Here is a 23,163-nt window from a genome sequence, read left to right as displayed (position 1 = left end):
TGGACTGCTTAAGCAAAAGTGCTATACAGACTGAAAGGTATTTGATGTTAACTAAAAAATCTAAAAGTGATTTTTGCATTCCATTTATGATTTTATTTTTTTTATGTATTTTGTATTTTCTAAAAAGCTAAAGAGTGTGGTTGGACGATGCTTCACTCCATAGTTCTCTATTGAAATCTAAATGCAAAGACCACTAGCCAGCAACAAAGATAAGATGTTTGACTTGGTTTGTTGAACTGATCGGACAGGTAGCTCTGTGGTAATTACTTTATATGGATGTCATGAATAACTGTGGTTTGCAAAGGAGTCGTCTTCTTAGAATCCCACCATGAGCCAAATAACGCATATATTAGACCTATAATATATACTGCATAAATTGCTGTTGGACACTGCATTAAGTGCTGTTCTAAATGGTGTAAGGATTTTAATAATGGAAGTCATTACCTGTGTGTCTTACTCTTTCTAAACCAGATCATGGTTTAGAGTGGGAAAATCTCTGAAGAGAGAGCAACTACGTGCAATATGGGTAATTACTATGCCTTAGCAATGTAACATTACAGGCCATAAATTACAATGATCCTTAGCCAGGCATGCCACTGTAACCTCGTTATTTCATTAGCTTCATATATTATGCTTGTCTAAAGAGAGAGGCTCCATGGAACGTAGTGACTACAGCTGGAGCTAAGTGAGCTTGGTCTGAGGTGAACAAGAATGTGAGTCTCGCTGATGTGAAGTTAAAGATAGAGGCATTGCAGACCGTTTCTAATTTCAGTGAGCCGCCCACACAATCACTGTTGCCCTCTTGAGCCTATTGAGGAGCAAGAGGGTGTCTTCAGCAGGAGCAACATTACATGGTATGGTGGTGACACATGGTATATGTGGTCAGAGAGAGAGATTTGGACCATGGTGCTCTCCAACAGGTATGTCTTAATGTCACAAATGCCTACAGCATTTGTGCACTTGAGAACAGCAGTTGCATACCTGTTGTGTCTATCATGACTCTTCAGTTTGTCTATTAACTTCTTTCATTTATTTAGTTCAGTGACTTGTGTGCTTTGAGTTTAGATATTCAGTCTTATTTACATTCAGTAATGTAGAATATTTTATTGGGTCCTTTTCTGGTCAATATGTGGTTTATGGGGATATCAGTTGTTGGCTAGTGTTGCTGTGCTCTTGAATTCGGAGCAGCACAGTCTCTAAATTGTGCGTTTCAGGCTGAGCACTGATGTGATGAATGGGTTTGGAAGAGTTCAGTCTGAGATTGCTAGATCAAAGCGCTGTTTTCTTCTGATCATTTAATCCATGTACTGGCAGGTGATGGCAACATTTGGAACAGACTGCCTCAGTTATGAATCAGAGAATTCAAACTTGCCATTATTTTTCCATAAAGCTGAATGCTTTTTTATTTGTGCTGGAGTTTGTTTGTAACACTTAACTCCAGGTTTTACACTTAAACTAACTTTTTTCAGCATAAAAGGTTTGTTCAACTCAACTGCAAGTTTATCTTATGGTTCATCCATTGTTTGTGGGTACTATGCCTTGGTAAATTAGCTGATTGCCATGTTAAGCCATGCTGTGCAGTAAAAAGTTGGCAAACTTTCTGAAACCGTAAATGGGATCAGTGTAGCAATGCCTTAAAGATTATGTAAATATATCCAGATTGAAGTCAAGTAGCTGAATTTCCAAATATCTCCATCAAATATAAATGCTAATAAAACAGGGAGAAATGTTTACCTTACTGCTGTGAAAGAGACCTCTGATCTCTGATCCTGCCATAACAATGACAAGTGACGACAGCAAAAATGGGCTGTACTAGTAAAGTTCTCACTGGAATCACACTGGAATCAATATATTATTTCCAGTCAGATATGTGTGTACTGAGTGAAAGCTGTTGTGTTTTAGAATAATAATGACTTCTATATTTTATGTGTTCTTTTAGGCTGGTAGGACAGCTTTAAGTCAGGGCTATTTTTAGCATACTTCTGTGTTCTCTAAATGAAGTTCTGACACACCTCATACACTTGGCAACATGACCCTGGAGTTCCACTAGAGTCTAGAGTTGTATGATATGAGCACATCGTATAGTGATTATATTGTTACATGCTGCAGCTGAAATGGGGGTGTGTGAAAACATAATAAAAGAAAATGGTTGTGTGCACCACATCAAAACAGACTACACAGCACACTCAAATGGCACACAAGATACAGTGACCTTCCCTCTTCTTCTCAAAGAACCTCAAAGGGGGAAGAGCTATTGCTCCTCCTTTTGGGACAGGGATGGTTGGGTTCTCTGTTGCCATAGCAGTGGATCACATGATCAGGTGGGCAGTGTTAGATTGCATGGGACAGTGTGCAGTCAGCCGTGGCTTAAGCATACCATGGTGATCAGCCTTGTGCATGTGGCAGTCTCTCTCGTGCTTCCCAGTGGCGAATATTGTCCCTATGAGTGTGTATTTAAAAGTAATGCACTAGTTCCCATGCATTAACTATTCTTAATAATGGTTATTTATTTTATTTATCCTGCTTTTTTATTGATCTTGCTCTCAATGTGTAGCACTATTCTGTAATTCAGAAGTGTCTTAGCCTTTTCTGATGTGCAATTAAGGCTTATGGGGAAAAAGATATTTAACATGTTTTGACCACTGGATTAACTGGTGTGCTGGTGCTTATAAAGAGCATCTGAAGTGATGTTAAAGACAAATTCTTAAATTCTTTGTGTCAGTTTCTCTCACTCAAGGCCACAGGGTAGCACAATGTCTCTTGTCTGAGTTAATGTATTCTTTTGTCTTTTTGGCAGAATGATTGAAGACCCAGGCAACAGCACTATGGTGGACAAAAGACAACTGTTTGTAGAGATGCGTAAGTGTCTCAGTGTGAATCTGTTACCATCAATATTTCCACTGATTCTAAAAGCAGCATGGTAATGATACTTAGAAGACATCTATTATTAATGCTGGCAAAATTAATTTTTTAGGTTTTGATAGTTGTCAGCAAATGTAAAGTTTAATAGAGAGATTCGTGGTATACGACACAGTAAGAACATGTCATTTTGATCCATAGGCAACCTGGAGTTGGATTCTATCAGGTTGTCCACCTACAGAACAGCTTGCAAGCTCAGATTCATTCAGAAGAGGTGCAATCGTGAGTAAGAGTAGCACAAACCCAGATATGATTACAAGACTGATCAAGACAGTGCAGTGATACGACCTGTGTTTTGTCAACACAAGCTTCATAATTGAGGTGCAATTTTCAGCTGTCAGTTTGCTAACTAGTAGCAAACACTTCCACTTCTGTTATAATCCAGTGCCAATATGCTGAATGATAATTTTAATATTGTATTATACACTATCCAGTATATTGTGTATGTTGTCATGTTTACATCTTTTGGCTGACAGCTAAATTAACTAATATTATTTTTAACAAGGAAAACATCATTTGTATTTAATACTTTTTGATTGGCTGAAACTAACACAATGACAGATGGATCAGCCAATCAACTACTAATCAGTACCAGCAAGTTTGCGAAAGATGGAAGATTAAAATTTTGCCTGACACTGAGAGCCAGTGTGTGATGGAAATATGTGTGCCCAGTTTCTTGTTCATGGAAAACAAAACAATATCCATCCATCTGGTGATTTAATAAGACAGCCAAACTAGATCAATGTTTTCTGTTCCTATTAGAGCATGACTGGCCAGGTCTTCAGATAAAATTAAAAGACAGGCTGTGATGTTTGCTGTTTTGACAAGCAACTGATTTAAAATAAAATAAGTAAATAAATAAATAAATACATAAGTGAAACTCCTATTGCTACCACCATTGCAATGGGTTTTAAATTTCCACTGCTAAGTGCTGCTTGCGTCTCACAAAACATGAGCATGTAAACATAAACTTAAAAACTGTAAGGGAAAAGGGTTTAGCTCCATGGTTATATAACAATAAACTCGAGCTGATGCAAAGCATACGAGCTGATGCAAATGACAATTATGGACAAATGCTGCAGAAAAAGGTGTGAAATGAATTACTTGACAAAAACTGCATAGCCTAAGGAATAAACTGATATAGAAGTATACTCTTACACCCTTAAATCCTGCTAAAGAGATACATTTGAAAGCTAAACAAATTGTCAGGTACCATGTCAACTTAAGTAGGTATAAAAAAGAAACCCAAAAAGATAAAAGAAAATTTCTCAAGGGTTAAGCCTTACAAGAAAGACCAATTCCCATTTTTAGAAACACAAATAGTTTATCACACTTGTTTTTGTAAGGCTATCCTTGATAGTCAACAGTTTCACATAGATAGTCCCCTGTAGTCCCCTGCCCAAAAATTGGTATTTGCCAATCACTCTAGCAGAAAGAAAGCCTAGATTCATCTGACCCTGAACACAGGATAACTATAATTTGAAGTACATATGAGAACTTCTAGGGGTGAGCAATATGATAATGTCATGAAAATACATCAATAATTCTAGTGTTTGATACTTCTAGTACTTCTAACACCAACAGCTTGTTTCATAAAAGAAATTATCAAGAGTGGTGACACAATTAAAACTGCATAGTAACTATGCATAGTAACTGCTTGGATATATATGGATATATTTATTTTATATATTTATATCTATTTATTTTATAAATGGCTTATTTTGTAAAAATAGATCTAAACATTGCACTCACGGTCTTTTTTATGATCTACTGTACTCCTGTTTTGTGGGTGTCCAGTTAATTATCAAATCTAGAAAAGCTAAATTTACATTACATTTACCTGACTCTTTTATCCAAAGTGACCGAATTTATGAGCGAATACATCTTGAGCAACTGAGGGTTAAGGGCCTTGCATAGGGGCCCAACAGTGGCCTCTAGGCAATGGTGGAACTGGAAACCTTCTGATAACTAGCCAAGTACCTTAATCACTGAGCTACCACTGCCTTAAATAATGCAATACACATCATGAATTGTGAAAGTTTCATGTATCATTATATTTTTATGTTTTTGCCATACTGCCCACCTCTTAATAACTACCAGTTCTGATATTTGCTTCCTTTACATAATCATTGTAAGAACTGTCCCATGTTTTCTGATCATAGTGCACTTGGTGGATATTTGGAATATCATCGAAGCATTTCGTGAAAATGGACTCAACACCATGGAGCTCAACACTGAGCCCACAGTGTCACGACTTGAAACAATATTGTCCACCATCTTCCACCAGCTGAACAAGCGCATGCCCACCACGCACCAGGTCGACGTGGAACAGTCTGTCTTGCTGCTGCTCAACTTCCTGCTGGCTGCATATGACCCGTGAGAGCTTCTTCTGACTTATGGATAGGGACGGCTTAGCCAAGCTGCTCCTTTTCCAATTCCAACTTTGCTGCAAGGGTCATTTGGCATTAGGTTCCACTTCCTTTCCCCAAACAAAGGGTGGATTGTCATTACTGCCAGCTCCTCATTATGATGAAAAGGAAAGTAGTATAATGGCACTGGGATGGCTGTCAGCAGAAAAGTGTTGACACCACCAACTTGTTAATCATTAGTTACATGAACATGCTAAACCAAACACCAATACCCAATAAAATGTAACATTTATATGCATCCATAGGTCTCAACACGTGATCTGTAGTCTACCAGTTTAACTTTGGCTTTTAGAAATGGTATGCCATTTCAATCCCATTTTTGATGTTCTTTTTGTCATGATTGAAAGGACTGTGTGATGCTAAAGTGGCAGTGGAGTATGACAGACATGTGGCCATGCTGATTCAGCAGCAGGGCTTCTCCATACCCCCGCTGCTCCTCTAGCAACACTCCTGCAGTCTGCTGGCTTTGCAGGAATGTGTAAATGCATGTGGAGTGGTGGGGAGTATAGGGATTAGGGGGCCAACCGAGAGAGGGTGGGTGTCTCTCTCTCAGATTTCTGATTCAGTTCTGCACAATGTTTAGGAGCTGTGCTAAAATTAGACTCTCAGCCTCAAAGGTACCCCAGAACTAGTGGATATTGAATAAAGGACTAAATGTGTCACCTGTACCTAAAGCTTCTCTGAAAGTGCATGTTTGTTAGTGCAAAATCTTAAATGTACTTTTTCTTTCAGGGAGGGTCTAGGGAACATTTCAGTATTTGTCATGAAGATGGCCCTTGCTACAATATGTGGGGGAAAGATTTTGGACAAATTAAGATGTAAGCTCCACCTTGAATTTTACCTTTGGACTGAGCCATTGTAATCTTGATTGATGATAAGTTAAGTTGCTAAATGTGTTCTTTTTATCATAATTTGACAAGGTCACAGAATCATTTTCATGAAAGTCATTTTAAGTTATTAAATAAACAGGACCTTGACCTTGTATAGTGGCTTACTGGAGTCATAGCTGGTATTTTAACTTTGTGACTCTCTTTTATAACTTAGTATTCTTATATCTCTAGCACCTGTGTTGGTTTGCTGATGCACAATTTTGCAAAAATACGTTTCATCATCAGAACATTACATTGCTCTTCACAATTATTGCCATGCTCAGCAGTGATGATAAAAAAATGTCCTTGTTCCCAACCAGGTGAACACTACTTTAAAAAACAGGGCCTAATAAATAGCTATTTAATCATTATCTAATAATTTGTTAATTAATTGTAATAATTATATAATTGATTTGTATGATTTAATAAATACTGTAGTTTGAATTGGAACATTTATACTTCTTATTTACATATTTGCTTTAAAATTGCTTTCTAATTAAGCTTCGTGCTTTAGCTTTATTTTAGTTTCTGTTAACATGTAAGAAAATCATACTGCACCACTTGTATCAATAGCTTTGCTATATGAGCTCTATTTTGTGCCAGACAATTTACTGTAAATGTTTTAATAATACAAATATAATTTATTAATGACAATTTTATAATTCTTTACAATCATTACCAAACATTTAGATAATGATTTGTATTTATATTTACTAGGACCTTTTGCTAAAAGTGTTACCAAACATTCTTTATTAAGAGAGGGTTTCATAGGAATGTGGTTTGGGATTTTTTCCATTTAATTTACCCTTTCGTATTTAAAAGGTCATCCATGGACTCGTCTTTTCAATTTGTATAAATGAAATTTATAGCAAACATGACGAGCATAATGCACAAATGACAGAATGAACAAATGAAATTAAAGCAAAAGACCATGAGTAACTATATATCAGGTCCATAGTTTCCAACAGCTGAAGAAGTGGTGTATCTGACTGTGTGTGGAATAAAGAGAGAGATGGTCATGCAGGAAAGAGATTAGTCCTACTTTGATGTAGGCTTGAGCCTCTGCGATACTCCACATGCAGTTGCATGGATTTTTCTCTTTTTTGTGACACAGTTCCCACACTGATACTGTCTTAAGTTCTATAGGTCTATGGTGAGTACTGGCTAGTACAGTTTTCCATATTGGCTTGGTATTAATTGTGTAAACTTCATACTTTATCTGCTATAAAAAAAATGTTAAATATTAAGGCACATAGCTTTGTTTTTTGTAATATGTGTTGTAGGCTGCATAGCACCATTAGCTAACACCTTAGCACATTACCCTATCACTCATTACTGCTGAATGCTGTAAGTTTCTGCTATAAGGCTCTAGTATATTCGACGGTGTGGGTTTGAATCCCACTGATGTCAAAAGTCCTCAGTTTCTGCAATGGCTTTCCTTCTAGCGTGCTACTATTTGTGCCACTAGTTGCAAAATCAACATAACATTGTACTACTATATCAGCATGTTGTTTCTTATATTAGCCTATATTTTCCTATTATAGATAGCATCAACATAACTATGGCTCTGGGGAATGCTTAAAACGTGTGGGGGGGGGGGGAGGAGCTGAAATGGAAAGTGCTATAGCTGGGACCAAGTACTGAAGGAATCTGTAGATATGCCACATGGAAGAAGTACCTCAGATCCCTTACTCTGTTCTGCAGCCTGTTTAAAATATAGGAGTGGAAGACTAGTGATTTTATATTGGGAGGGTGCAAAAAATACTACATTTAGGTGATACTATAATTGTGTCCTATGTGTGTTTTGGAAAACAAGTTAGTCATCACATTATCAAATGGCCATATAATTTTATCAGAATGCTAAGCACTGAATGTGATAAAGCTACAGCTACAGTACATTTTTTTTTTCTTTTTCTTTTTTTTTGGTTGTTTAAATGAACTCAAATTGCTGCTCCTCTGTCTACAAATATGCAACGTAACAATAACAAAATTTTATTGTTAAAATGAGTCTCATGTAAACCTAGGTCTGAAATTTTAAGCAGTTTTTTTCTTATACAAGATGTGTTCAGGCTAACTTCATAAAGATGTTGGGCATAAAATCAATTTGCATTCTGTACTATAAAGTCAGAATATTGACAATAAACCAATGGTCCATTAGTTTTAACACATGCTTTTGTGCATTCTTTCTAAGTACATTTCAGAGTTTCCTAAATCTTCATAAGATCAGATCAGCTATAAATGGTAGAGCGAGTATTACACAGAACACGCACTCTCTCTCATTTAACGTGATGATTTTGCAAAACAGGACTCATTACATTTACATTCTTTTGTTGTTGTTGTTGTTGTTGTTCAGATATTTTTTCTCAGATTGCCGACCCTACAGGCCTGATGATTTATTCACAGTTTGACCAGTTTTTGAAGGAGGTCCTCAAATTACCAGCCACTGTTTTTGAAGGACCATCTTTTGGCTACACTGAACAGACTGCCAGGACTTGCTTTGCACAACAAGTAGGTACAGTTTTACTTTCTATATTTAACCAGCTCTGTGTCATTTCAGTAATGGAATTTTATTGCAATTGACAGATTTCTAGGGCTTTGCTGCAGGCTGTACTTCACTGTCAAGAATAGATTCAGAGAATAATGAATGCTCTTCTATTATTTTGTTATCAGAATCAAATTATTTACACTTAGTGTTATATACAACTCTGCTTCCCAGTCCTGGAGTATCTGTGCAATGCATGGTGTGTTTCCCCTACTTGTAACACCCCTGGTTTAGTGAACATGCTCATAGTCAAGCCATTAACAGCAGTGGTAGTCTAGCACAAGGACAGAGAATCAACAATCTTCATTATCCAGTTTTGTGTGTGTGCTAAAAGTAAATAACTTCCTGAGCTTTAAAATAAACATGACTAGTTGGGGAAAGATGCAGCTACACCACAGTTTGAGCTTGGTTTTACCAAACACACTGTCACAAATGCCAAACATCTTACTAGAAATGTGATTATCAGCATGTTTGTATTTGTGAGCATAGAAATGAAGACCACTCGTGCATATGTCTGGCTGTGACTGTTGTATTGCTGGCTATTTTCCAGAAGCAGGTTTACCTAAACGTCTTCCTGGATGTGCTCATGTCCGATCCACCCCCACAGTGTCTCGTCTGGTTGACACTCCTGCATCGCCTGGCTAATGTGGAAAATGGTAAGGTGTATTTTTGACTACCGTTCAGTACAATATCGAAAACCTGAAAAGATTCAGGTTGTCATAGGCTGATAATATAATGTATTACTATAGTATTAGTATTAGTATACTGAATTCTCCACCTCTTTTTTTTGACTGGCTCCTCATGACATTGCTAAAAAGTTGAGAGATTCGCTGCATCTCAAATCAGTTCCTAAAGGTGCCATGTGTGATATGGTGCTTGGTCATACTCACAAGCGGCAGGGAGATAATGGTAGGGGTCACTGACAATCCATCTTCTGAAATTCTCCTTGTATGTCATAGAAAAGAAATGTACCATCCTAGATCCATGGTGTTGTATTGTGACTAGGAAAGACACAAGGACTGGGAAACAAATTTACACAAATGGACTGGTTAAAAAAGCATAGAGCCATATAAATGGTGGGTCCCTAATGTTTTCTGTCTTTTAGTCTTCCACCCAGTTGAGTGCTCGTGGTGCCACAGCCAAAGCATGATGGGATTTCGTTACCGCTGCCAACAATGTCATAATTACCAACTCTGTCAGGACTGCTTTTGGAAGGGCCATGCATCTGGCTCCCATAGCAACCAACACCAGATGAAGGAATACACATCATGGGTAAGAGTGTGGTTTTGATTGTCTGTGTGTGTGTGTGAGGGGGGGGTGAGCTGTGGCTATAGAATACCCCCCCCAGTGGCTATAGAGTAAAGCACAACCTGCTTATATGCTTTATTTATAATGGCTTTAAAAATGAGTCGATTTAACAAATGATGATCACTCAAATTAATTTTGAATTATTATTTATAATAATTATTACCTATTGTACAGCAATATAGATTTTAAGGACAATGAAGAGGTCCTTTAAGAATTGTTCTGTTGAGGCATAGCACTGTAGGACTAAGGCATGCGGGATAGTGGCAATGGCCTTAATTTTATAATTAAATTACTTAATAAGACCTCAAAATGTCAGCACCTTGCTTTATCTTTGTTTATTTTTTATGCTTTCAGCACCAGATTTGGTGCCATTTTCAAGACAAATCAGCAGCTAGCAACAGATATGCAGCACTAGAGATAAATCATAAATCACCTTTCAAGATAAACCATCTGTATCATTTGCATCGATCATGTTTTCGTTCTTCAGAAATCTCCTGCTAAGAAGTTGTCAAATGCCCTGAGTAAGTCTCTGAGCTGTGCTTCAAGCCACGAGCCACTCCACCATATGTTCCCTGATGTTCCAGAGAAACCTCTAAATCTTGCTCATGTAGTGTAAGTCAACCCCACACCTTTGCCTATATGTCAAAGATAACCCATCTCTTTATCTGTGTGTGTTTAAATCATTGTGTTTAAACCTCACCAGTGTCATGGCACATTCCTGTTTACTACCTCACCTATGATACATGGACTATCATCCATTTTTTTTCTTTCACTATTATGTTTAAATTATAATAAAATTATTGCTCTCTGATGATATATTGTGCATTTCAAGATTTTGGGGATATAGTGGTTATGGAATTTTGGGGGGGGCTGAAGTTAAATTTATTCATGCAAAGATTTTGATGCAACAGTAACAACGTTTCCTAAAGGGAAAGTCTAGTCTATAGTATGACATTTGCATGCATTGCTAATATTTTGTTGCTTTGTCTTTTTGCTTCAAAATAGGGACACCTGGTAAGTTGACCATATGTTATCATATTAACAGCTTTAATTTACATAAAGCTGTGACATTTCAGCTGCAACTTCTTGAAAGCTGATATACATTCAGAGAACACACAGTTCAGACCCATTTCCCCTATATACATACAGAGAATATCCGGTTCAGACCTGTTTCTTCTCCCACTAACACACTTGTTCTGCTTCTCCTGCATATACTGATGTATGCTAAAACACACATGCACAACACACCTCCTTTTTTGTGACTTCATTGTAGATGCTCTAACAGTATGACGTGTTGCTCCTGCAGGCCCCCAAGGCCAGTGACTAGTGGGAATGAGTATGTGCTGTCACACTCCATGCCCATACCCAGCATCCCTTCTTCCAGCAGAGTGTGAGTGTAGCCTTCTCCAGCACACACTGATTAAAGAGCCACTTCTAACACGTTACAATGAAGGTTCAGTAAACTTACCCTGGATTTTCCAGCTTTTTTTAATGGGTGGTTCCTACTCCTGCTCCTGGACTTCCCTGCTATCGTGATTCAGTTCTTTCTGCTCTCAACCCTCATGACTCAACTCATCAGCTAATTAACAAGCCCTTCATAAGGTTAAAATGGGGATGTTTGTGCAAGCTAAAATGAGAGTTCACCTTCCTCTGTCAAAGGTTCAAAGACGTTTTATTGTCATTTCAGCTATATACAAGTACACAACAAAAACGAGACAATGTTCCAATGTACCATGGTGCAACACAAAACAACAGTGCAACAGACAACATGCTACACAAGTGCAAACAGTCCAATATAGTGCAAAAATGTCATTAAATAAACATTAAATAAACAATAATAAATATAAGACAGGACAAATACAAAATGAGTAGACAAACCAGTAGTCACCCAGACACCACAATATAAACAATAAAGAACAAAATAAGTAATGAAAACAAATAAGCACTGGAAATGAGTGTAGGTGTGTCTGAAAACCATCTAGCAAAGGAAATGTATGCCCAGGGCCATAGAGAAGTGGCCTAAGGTAGGGTAAGCCATAGCAGGGGACATCAGGGGGCGGTGGGAGGAGCCACAGCAACTGAGACGGGTTGAGGCTCAGCAACAATATGACACCAGGAATAAATGTACCTCATGCAGAAAGAGAGAATAAGTTTTTAGGCTTGTTCAAATAGTGTACATTTGGGATCTATAATGTGCAAGGAATTCTAATGTCCTGCAGATCCAGCTATGACAACACAGCTAAAAGGATAGAGCCAGAAGGAACCACAGACATGAGGGCTCCCTGGAACATCAGCACTGTGCTGCTCTCAGTAAACAAACTTAAGTGTCAAAAAAGAGGTGACCTGACTGCATGTAATATCCCAGTATACCATATTTCTCAATAATCATCGACCCCTAGATCTGAACCTTTACCTGTGATGAGGTTTTAAATAAAATGCCTGACTATGCAAATAGGTTTTCAGATTAGCCTTAAATGTAGAGATTGTGTCTAAGTCTCAAACACTGACAGGAAAGTTATTCCAATGCATTGGAGCTTTATAGGAAAGTCCAGGGGCAGGATAGAAGCACTGGTCTGCATTACCTCAATAAATAATAAAATAATGCTAATAAAACTTAATATCATTCCTTTCCCTAGTTAGAAAATAGCATTAGGTTAGCTGCCCCAGAATTGAATCAAAGCTTTTAGCTACCATAGATAGTTACATAAGCTGTACCAGAACTTCAAAGTCCTTAACTGAGTGAGTGAGGATGTGGGTGAGATTCTTGGACTCCGTTTTGATTCCACTCTTTCACTGGTGTAAACAGAGATGCAAACGACAATATTAATCGCAGAAAACCCCTGGCTAGGACTGCCCCAGACCTTTTGAAAGGAAAAGGGTAAGTCGGTCTGTTTCCATGAATCTCAAAAAGCATGCATGAAGTAAGCAGCCAAGAGGCAACGAAGAACATCTCTGTTTGTTGTCCTGTAGAGAATCACTCCATTTAAGGATTTAAAGGTCTGTGTGGTGTCATCCCTATGTGCTGATTGCAGCTGTGTCCTATGCTAAAACTATTCTCAACTATTCTCTATAACAATAATTCTCATTGTTTACTGTGAGTAACAGATGCTGCACTGCTACTTGTTATTTAACAATAGCAAAATTATACTAAAAATACATTTGGATGAGTACATTGTGTAATAGTTTTTGGATATTTGAATAGAAGTTTTGGATATTTCAAGTACTTTATCAATGTTTATTTTTCAGTGACTTATTTTAGTGAAACTGAAATATGTTTGTGATTTAATGCATGTTTGTGATTGTGTCTGTGTTGTAATTTGTGTTTGTGAATATGCATGCCATGTTTGTGTGTGACTTGTGTGTTTGTGAATGTGTGTGATGTATTGTGTGTTTGATTATGTGTAACGGATGTTTGTGAACCACTGTTTTCAGGGTTCAGTACAGTCTCGATATTGCGGACAGGCTTGCAGATGAACATGTTCTTATTGGGCTCTATGTGAATCTCCTCCAACAGAAGTGGTCCTGGTTAGTGTGACATGCAATGATGCAGTTGCACTGGTGGTTTTTACTCTTTTTACTATCGTAGACATCTGTAGTCACCATCTCACCATCTAAACATTAAATCTTTTAAGTCAAATGGCCGCTGTTGTAAACACAAATCCCAAAAGATGTTTGAAAATTTCAGACATTTTGCTGACATGTTTCTATTCATATTTGTATGGAACACTGAAATTTACCAGTTTTAAGTAAAAAATAAATAAATAAAAATATTGGATGTGGAATGGTGACTATTTTAGCCAGTTTATTAATGGGTTTTGCATCTTCCTTATAGGCAAAGTTTGCATTTTAATAGAGTCAGAAGACTTCACTCAGACTTTATAGTTTGCCCTAATTATATTAACTGCATAAATAATATTAACTACATTCATTGCTTCCTTCTCTGGTATTTTGACTAATATTGATCTTAACTGAATCTTGTTTTAGTATACTCTTACCTGGATATATTGATCTTTCAGCTAACATTAACACTGGAATTTGAACTCATTCATTCTTTACTATATTTTATAAGCTTGCCTTTGGTAAACCTATGTGTCTTCAGATCAGCTTTATCAATTAGCATGGAGCATCAGATATTGGCACTAATATAATAACTAGCAATTATTTGAAGTAGCAAATGTTGACTCTTCTTCAATAATTTGAAGTATCAATTATCAGGATTTGTTGCAGGAGATGTGACCTAGAATGAGAACAAACATCAGCTTCATGACTTCATATATAGCTAGTTTGACATCCTTGATTCAGAGATGGTACAAATTGATGTTTTGGTAAAACTTTTGAGAATGTGTTTTCTTTGTTTTCAAAGAATAATCTGATTTCCTAAACTGGGCATTAATTTGATCGTATCATGGGTGTAGCTTTCGTACTCAAATAAATGAACCTAACGTTTGGTACCTGGGGGTTCAGTTACCAGTACTGATTTGGTCATGAGCATTTAATCTTGAACTTAATTACGTTCATAATTTAAATGTTGTTTCTACTATTATTTAAAACTGGCCATGTGTCTAATAATAAGTATAGCAACACTGACCACCTGCTGTTATTTTATAAATATAATCTTAAGGAAGAGAATTGCTGTCTTAACTTCTTGTTGATTGAGAAAGGAGAAACTTTTATGCAGTTTCTAGCTTCTACCTGATTGATAAAGAAGAAACTCCAGAGTTGTCCTTTGCAATATATGTGAGTGACGTGGTAGCTACAAGCTGTGACTGCACAGTCTATTCAGAGAGAAAACTGAAGCTTAGGACATCCATTCATACTCTACCAAAAAAGACTACATAAATTGTCAAGTGACTTGATCATTTTAGCTGTCATGATCACTGATATGTAACCCCAGTGAAAAGGTAAAGAGAAATCATGATGGAGAAATGAATGGCGCTATAGTGTATGAAGCTTCAATAACTTATGGGCTGACACATGCAGCTCTTGTGTTGGCTCATACAGTAAATAAGTTGTACAGAATGCCCTCACACACATATCACACACCATAAATGTATTCATTGTTTAATTTATGAATCCTAAATATGTGTCATAAAAGCATTCACTAAGAATACTAGAATCATAAGGGAATTATAAAATTGCTGAAATCTGGGAAAATCTAAGACATAGTTTCCACTAACGCACTTGACAACTAAAATAATCCAAAAATTAAGTAACAAAAAAAAGTAACTGCCACTGTCACTGCAAGATGGTCAAAACATTACTGGCCTTCATCTGTTATGTATCTGTTTCTGTGATGCATCTGTTTCCAGCTGACGGCTAGAAATATAATGTTATTGTGCCGTATGCCTTCAGGAGTTGCAAATAGAAAACTCATTTAAAATACTTATGAAATATACCATAGCTGTTAATTCATATTGTTTTGACTGCATAACTAGTTTTTGGATGTTGTTGTAATAACCAATGTTACATGTATTATCCCCATAATGTTTCTGGTCTGGTGTTATCCATTTTAGGTTTTATTACATTTCTATGTGTTGGAAATATTTAGCACAGCCAAATGCATTTTTTATGTCCCTGATAGTGTAGTACTAGAAATTCCTTTCATGTTTTAAACATAAATAAGCAATGATGAATGAACACAGCACACAAGCAAAGCTTTTACCTTGCAGTATTGGGAAAATATCATAGATACCTCTGTCTGTAATGAATTGGATGGTGACATGTGATCCTCATGTTCAGGCGATAGTAACAGAGTCGAACTCTAAGATCAACTCTAGCCATGTGCATTAATTAATGATGCAACTACATACAGCTTGCCATGGAACAAGTGGCCAGTTTTGCAATTGTTTATGGCCTTCTGAAATTTAAAATTAACATGGACATTGTATATTGGACATTTTCATTTTAAATGTAATGTGAGGGATTACAAAGCTAAACAGTTCAGTTTCTTACAGACAGGGCAGTGTCATTTTGTACTTAGAGTTTGGAATTTTCTGTGTGCTTTTGTAGTGATTGATGTTAATAATAACACCAAGTAATAATAATAGCAATAGCAACTAGCAATAGTTGTTAGAATTCTAAGGTTCTTCTTGATGTTAAATTTATCATTAAATAAGCTGCTTTTCAAAAGATTTCTGTGTAAACCTGCAAATGTGGTGTGTTTGAAAAAATTTAAGAAACTAATACCAATTAAGTGCAGTTTTATTTAATTATATTGCAGTTTTAGATTTTAATGCAAGTATAACATGTGTGTCATATAATAATTGTTATTTATGAACTGAAAGTTAAACCTGAGATGCTGAAGTAGAAATTACACTCATAGCTGCTTCAGTAGTGATAATTATAACAGAAAGCTCTGAGCTGGTGCTGACAATTTTATTTCTTACGCTAATGCAATTTTATAATGTATTAATATCATTTTTTTAAATATCATGAGCCTAATGTATACGTATATATCCTTTATGCACTGTTTGCTTTTAATCATAATTCTGCACATCTTATGAAATGCTGATTACAAAGTAAGATGCCTAATGATTTTTGGAGAACTTATTGAAAAAATCTGGTGAAGATGAACTTCCTCTCTCCCTCTTGATTAGCAGTTGGCTGGAAAGCAGCAGCCATAACCAGGATGAAGAACACACTCTTATCACTCGCTATGCTTCCCGATTGGCTGCTGATGGAGCATCGGCGGTAAGACAGTCAATCATATTCATGCTTACAAAGATGAACACATTACCTAATGTTCCTGGTGGAAATGTTCTAATGTTCATAGTGGAAAGAAAAAGAAAAGCCCTAGGAAGTAGTCATCAAAGGTTTCCTTTTGACTGCACCTTCGGTTTCCTGAATAATAAATCTTTTGGTTTATTAACATGTATACTTTGCATATCTGAAATGTGAACAAAACTGCTAATATCAATACTCAGTTTCTTAAATTTGCCTCTGGTGCAGCAAGCCAGAATGTCAGGTGACCTGTCTCTCTGCCTGGACACGAACAAACAACATAGGCAATTGATTGCTGAACTGGAAAACAGGAACAAGTAAGTAAAAGGATGACAACATCTTGTAACATTTAAAGAGGTCACTTGACCTATGAGGTCAAAACTTCATCTATTGCTGTTAACTCCATATGTCAAGACATATATGTTTTTATGGTTATATGGTTTATGTAGATTGATGGGCACTATGTTTGTTGTGGTATGTATGTGTGCTGTGTTCACAGAAGCTGGACACTGTGCTCAGTGCTGTGCTTGTGTTTTTTGTTCACAGAGAGATCCTAAAAGAGATTCAGCGCTTGAGACAGCAGCATGATGAAGCGTGTCAGCCTCCAAATGACAAAGTGCATCAAAACCCCACTCTACTTGCAGAGCTCCGACATCTCAGGTACACACAGGCAGCCCTGCTCAACACAGTTCAGACATACATGAGCAGACAAGCTCAGCACATCTCAGATGCACACAGGCAGCCCTGCTTAACACATCTTACATACACACAGGCAGCCCCACTCAACACAGGTCTCATACACATAGGCAACCCTGCTCAACACAACTAGTTCACTTACTAGTTTGTAAATAATATTTACAACTTGGAACTGTGTGCTTGGTTCACAGGCTTTCCTTCATACTCACAGGCTATAATGACACAAGCAAATCAATCTGCTAATTCACTATAGATTAGACGCTAATCCTTCAAACCTTCTGTTTATAAAATCATCAATAATGTTCAGTTATAGCCTACAGGGCTGTGTGAATAAAGAATTTTGCTAGTAACAATGACAGGGACAGTCATAAACCAGTGAGAATGTCGTCCCTAGAAATGTCGTCCCTAGAATAGAAATAGCCTGAATTGGTCCATTAGAGCCTGGAATCACACATTTGGACCCTAATATGGTTCTGGACACAGCCCCTCACTTTCGTTTCTAATTACATTATTGCTCCTCCTAAACTTACTGGTCACTATATGGAGAGGCAGCACACACAAGTTGTCAAATGCTCTATTCTTTATTTCCCTTTAAGAATATGTGCTTTATGCAAGGTCTTACAGTGGTCTGATTCTTCTGTGATCACTTTCATCATTCTGAGTCTCTAACCACCCGCTAACCCAACCCACTCCTTAGACAAAGAAAAGAAGAGTTAGAACAGAGGATGTCGGCTCTTCAGGGGAGTCGCAGAGAACTGATGGTGCAGTTGGAGCAGCTCATGCTACTTTTAAAGGTAAAGACACCTTCACGCGCACACACTCAAATATAAGCCATGATAAACTAGTGTCATTTTGGTAAATATTTCTTTACTTCAGTAAATTCATGCAGTTGAAATCAAGTACTTCAGTTGCTCATTTTTGCACTGGCAGACATGAGTCCATCACCTAAAACTAAATAAACTCTAAATGTGTCCTTATAAATGTCCTATATGTTTAAGAAGGAAGCATTCTGGGTATTTCCCAGAGTGTAATTGGTGAAAGGTATGCTTTGGATATACCAACAACCATAATAGTCTAATCTGGTTCACAGGAGGAAGAGCTGAAGGGGGAAGGTTTATGATGCCTCTGCTGATTGCGAAACTATTTCTGTTCTGCATTTACTGTTTAATAAATGTCCCCTAAGAATTGCACTGAAAAATTACTGAGATCCTGGAATACGTTAAACGTCAGTGTGAATACATGGACTATTTGCACCTTTTCACATTAATGCTTCATATTTGTGGTTTCCTTTGTGGGGTTACAGTTGTTTAATGACATGAAACCACAAACTATGTTTAATTTTATATACAGTTATATATAAGGCTCTATACAGTCTTGTCTCTGAAAAGGCCTCCTGATAAATGTGTTCTCTGTCTCTGATTTAGTTTTATATCACAGGGATCTGTGAGTCATAATGGCACTGACCCTTAGAGAGTTTGTGTAACATTTGTGGCCCGATTGCCGCAGGGCACAGGGCAGGACGTACAGACTTCCTCGTTCATGCATGACATTTATTGACATATAACACAGACAACACAAGTGGCACTCACATACAATTACAAAGGTGAACATTATTAACATTTAACATTGACAATCTACACATAAACATGAAATGGTGAAAACAAATAGACATTACAGGCTACAGCTACAGTTCACATTAGAGACTCAAATAGAGACCTTGGTAGCGACAATAACCAACAAAGGGAGCACACACGGACAGGGGGTTAAATAGACACACAAGACATTAATATGAAACCCTCTACATGTGTGTGTGCAATCCCGGGGGGCGTGGTTACAAAAACAGACACAGTAAATTTGTGAATCCCCCTGCATGCGGCGGGCCGTACCACATGACTATGGGGGGAGGAGCAGTCTGTGACATTGTAAATCATTTAAACTAGCAGGATTGATAAATTGCTTGATTGTTCAGCGAACAGTAAGGTATAGCATCCCCTCCTTCTTGATTAGACTGAGGGCTTTCACATTTCACTAGCAGCAGATATTCTGTTACGTGATCAGAGTATGTTAATCACTGAAATGAGAACGTTGATTGTATTATTGTTGAGGAAATGTTTACTTAGCTGATTGACTCAGCCATATTCATGATTGAATCAGGAGTTTTGTTGGTTTACTATGTTATGCTTGCTGAGCAGGATATACAAGGGCTAAGCATCATGGATTTATATATATATATATATATATATATATATATTCTTTTTCTTCTTCTTCTTCTTCTTCTTCTTCTTCTTCTTCTTCACATGTTTGATGTATTTGCAGAACCAGGGCCCTGGTCCCTCCCCTAACTCCTACCCAAGTAACTCAGTGAGCAGCTCCACCCCCCTCCCTGTTCAATCAACAGCCGGCAACACCACAGCCAGTAAGATGCCTCAGGACTCACTGATGGACCTGGGAGGAGACGTGCAGAAGGCCTTCACCCAGAGTAACTGGCACTGCACTCTGCCACAGGGTTTTTCACAGAGAATTCCCTTTCAGAAAAGTAGCACACATCTATAAATTATTGTTAAAGTAAGGCTGAGTAGAGTGGGATGTTTATTTTACTTTAAAATATAGTAGAGCTAAAATATAAGTACTTTAATAAAGATACTGAAAACAGATACGATATCATGCTACATGTGAATTGTTAATTCTCCAACACTGGTTTTACTCAATGGTTCAACAGCTACTTGTTGGTTAAATAAAGTCCTGGATCTCTATGAAGTCTATATGACCCATCTAAATTCTACTGGAGAAACTGTACCAGGGGAACATCACATCATGAGATTAGTGAGAGTGTCACTTAAGTAACAACTGTAGACATGCAGCTGTCATGAAATGTTTGATTCTGTCCTTGTGTTTTAGGCTCCAGACGGAACTTGAGGAACGACTTGCTCGTGGCTGCAGACTCCATTACTAACACCATGTCCTTGCTGGTCAGAGAGCTCCAGACAGGTAAAATGTCTTTTAAATTGCTCAGGGGTCTCTGGGAACTGCAATGATGAGAAGAAATCTACACATCCTACACACACAGCAAGGTATTTGCAGCTGTTGTTAAATAAGCAATATCTGATTAGGGTTTGAATTACACTTTAATGGCAATACTAAGTGAATTACAAAACACAAAACCACCTACTCTGATTGCGTTTCACTTCATATTTCTCCAGTGATCTGTAGAGAAAGAACATATAATGATGGTGTTTGTGAACATTTCTGAACTGAATTTGGCATCTGGTTTTCACGTCTTCTTTCCAGAAGCAGGAAGTGACAGTGACAGCAATACTGATGCAGAAGACGAATTCATCCCATCAACCCCTGCGGGAAGCTTATCTGCCCAGCTCAGCAACTCTCAGCCACGGTAAACAGACTCACACAAGCATGAGATGTTCAGGAGCTGTGCAGTCACTGCTTCCCTCGCTGGGGTGTGTTGGAGATTAAATAGATCAAACTCCTGGGATGTATGAGTCCCTGAACACTGGGTTAAGAATGTCTGCTGCATATGTTTGGCATTTAGAAGGCGCAGCAATGCAGAGCAAAGGAGCAGTAGTATCAGACCTTGAGTTCCATAATGTACATCTAAATTCATCTTTTATTTCAAAAAGGAATTGCTTAGTTTAAAATCAGACTTATTGTAACCAGCATAGTCCTACAATATTATCCACTTTGCTGCATTTTGCATGCATTTCTGAGATACCTGCACCTCATCAGCAGAATTATTATCAATAATATTTGGTTTGAAAAACTTTAGTCTTAGGTCTTGGGGAAATAGGCATTATGAAAGGTATGCTCTGCCAATTCTGAAGTTATCTGATTTTGTCTGTCCAGTGCACGTTTCTGAATTCCAGACAGGGAGAGCTTCTACTAGAATAGCTAGTATTAAATTGGTATTAAAACCAGGGGTTCTAATCCCATAATCATGGGTCCCATAGTCAGTAATAGTCATGGGTCTCCCACTCTATAAATTTGTGTGTTTTCTCTAAGACACTTGATTGAGCTCTTCAGTTGAGAATGTCATAAACTGAATCAGATGAGTGCTGGGTCCCCAAGACTGGAATGGAGAACAACTGCAATAGCATTAGCAGGCTAACACCAGTAGGTGTCAACAAATTCCCTAACAGTGTACAACTAGAATTGTGTTAGGAATCACATGTTATGGGGAGATTCTGATTAGTAAAACAAATTTTAAACACAGAAAACACACAAGTGATTAGATGGAAATAAATTATTTGAATGTATTAATTTAGTAACAAATCTTCAATTTCCCAAATTGATAAAACAGTGGTTTACACCTTGAAAATCTAAATGAGGTGATTTGGTTATTGTCGTATTTAACATGAAACTTTGCTTGGGGAACCATGGGTGGCAGGCTGGTTGATATGCAAGCTGAAGGAGAGAGAAGCTATGAGAGTGAGCTGGAACAGCAGCTGGAGAGAGAGCTGAGGATGGAGGAGCAAACAGCAACAGCAGAAGGTCTCCATGGTAAATACCAAACACACACACATACAAAAATTCACAAAACACTCATGCACACTTGTATTAAGAGAAGAAAAAAACAACTGTGTGGAACAGTTGCACAAGGTGCATGTACACACACACAGTTAGGAGGCAGTCCATATGGTGGTAAGAGTCTTTACTGTCATACACAGAAATACAGTATGTTTTCCCTGCATTACATTGTATTGAATACCCCTATCTTTTGGAACTGCCACAGCAGAATTCATTCAGTGAATTATACCATGTAGATCAAAGTCAATATTTCAAATAAACATTAGGGAAATGTACAGGGTGAGCTTCATCAGTTGAACTGACTCAAATGCAGTGATGATATGAGGGCAGTGGTGGCTCAGTGGTTAGGGTGCTTGATTTGTGATTTGGAGGTGATTGGGTCTTGTGTGTGTGTGTGTGTGTGTGTGTGTGTGTGTGTGTGTGTGTGTGTGTGTGTGTGTGTGTGTGTGTGTGTGTGTGTGTGAGAGAGAGATTCTTGATATTTGCCTGCAAGCAACTTTTACCAGAGGAATGTGAACGTATGTAATTATTTTTGATAACTTTTATATTTTAAGACATTTGGGCATGTGGATATCTCTGCCTTATTTCACTCAAACAGAAATATAATTTTCTGGCCTTTAACACTTGGTATTGCCCCCTTCACAAAAAAGTGGTCAGATAAAAATAGCTTTGTTTTAGAGTCTTTTACAAACTGGTTCAGAGACCTCAAGCTTCTGTAGGATTAACATAAAATTCATAGAATTTCCTTGGGCACTTTTCAGTCAGTGAGTGGGATAACTTATTTTATTAGTTCTTGTATTAACATGCACTGGTAAATATATTGGAACATACACTGGTAGAGGTCTAGGGCCTTTCTTTTCAGTCCTTCCTTACTGTTGATTTCTGTCTGAGGGACTCTGAAATCAGAATGTGTTACTGCTCACCTGTGCCAGGAGTTTCCTGGATGTTCAGAGGAGGTTTTAGAATAGTGCATAGGTGGGCCTTCATGTTCTGGTACAACAGATGCAAATCAGAATCAGTGATGCTCTAGCTTTTTCCACTACTATTTTCTTCTGTTTATTTTTGCTCAAGTAAATAATTGAAAAAGAAAAGGTGATATCATAAAGTTTGCAGTTTAACATATACACATCATTGAATTTAT

At 37.5% G+C, this 23,163-nt stretch overlaps 1 protein-coding gene across 14 annotated transcripts in view; it reads left to right on the top strand.

The window, feature by feature from the left end:
* The window catches only part of dtna (dystrobrevin, alpha), a 32,118-nt gene that overhangs the window by 1,167 nt on the left and 7,788 nt on the right, over positions 1 to 23,163 (top strand). Inside the window, exons 1-20 of one of the 14 annotated variants that reach the window (XM_035530655.2) lie at positions 784 to 920; positions 2,798 to 2,859; positions 3,061 to 3,141; positions 5,082 to 5,295; positions 6,081 to 6,166; positions 8,571 to 8,725; positions 9,310 to 9,415; positions 9,865 to 10,031; positions 10,555 to 10,679; positions 11,374 to 11,457; positions 12,874 to 12,945; positions 13,500 to 13,592; positions 16,667 to 16,757; positions 17,016 to 17,104; positions 17,334 to 17,447; positions 18,181 to 18,277; positions 19,800 to 19,962; positions 20,382 to 20,471; positions 20,772 to 20,874; positions 21,883 to 21,995. In XM_035530655.2, the coding sequence (XP_035386548.1) occupies positions 877 to 920; positions 2,798 to 2,859; positions 3,061 to 3,141; positions 5,082 to 5,295; positions 6,081 to 6,166; positions 8,571 to 8,725; positions 9,310 to 9,415; positions 9,865 to 10,031; positions 10,555 to 10,679; positions 11,374 to 11,457; positions 12,874 to 12,945; positions 13,500 to 13,592; positions 16,667 to 16,757; positions 17,016 to 17,104; positions 17,334 to 17,447; positions 18,181 to 18,277; positions 19,800 to 19,962; positions 20,382 to 20,471; positions 20,772 to 20,874; positions 21,883 to 21,995 (2,149 nt within the window). In that variant the 5' untranslated portion in view covers positions 784 to 876. Of the gene's footprint in view, positions 1 to 783; positions 921 to 1,421; positions 2,322 to 2,797; positions 2,860 to 3,060; positions 3,241 to 5,081; positions 5,296 to 6,080; positions 6,167 to 8,570; positions 8,726 to 9,309; positions 9,416 to 9,864; positions 10,032 to 10,554; positions 10,680 to 11,373; positions 11,458 to 12,873; positions 12,946 to 13,499; positions 13,593 to 16,663; positions 16,758 to 17,015; positions 17,105 to 17,333; positions 17,448 to 18,180; positions 18,278 to 19,799; positions 19,963 to 20,381; positions 20,472 to 20,771; positions 20,875 to 21,882; positions 21,996 to 23,163 lie in introns of those variants that run through there. The other 13 variants (XM_035530654.2, XM_081695917.1, XM_081695909.1 and 10 more) reach the window with 13 other exon arrangements.

The sequence above is a fragment of the Electrophorus electricus genome, chromosome 14 (genome assembly GCF_041902795.1).
Source record: "Electrophorus electricus isolate QZ-2024a chromosome 14, ASM4190279v1, whole genome shotgun sequence".
In the NCBI taxonomy this organism is placed as follows: domain Eukaryota; kingdom Metazoa; phylum Chordata; class Actinopteri; order Gymnotiformes; family Gymnotidae; genus Electrophorus; species Electrophorus electricus.
The sequence above is the reverse complement of the archived record's forward strand: the minus strand, read 5'-3'. Positions and strand labels throughout refer to the sequence as shown.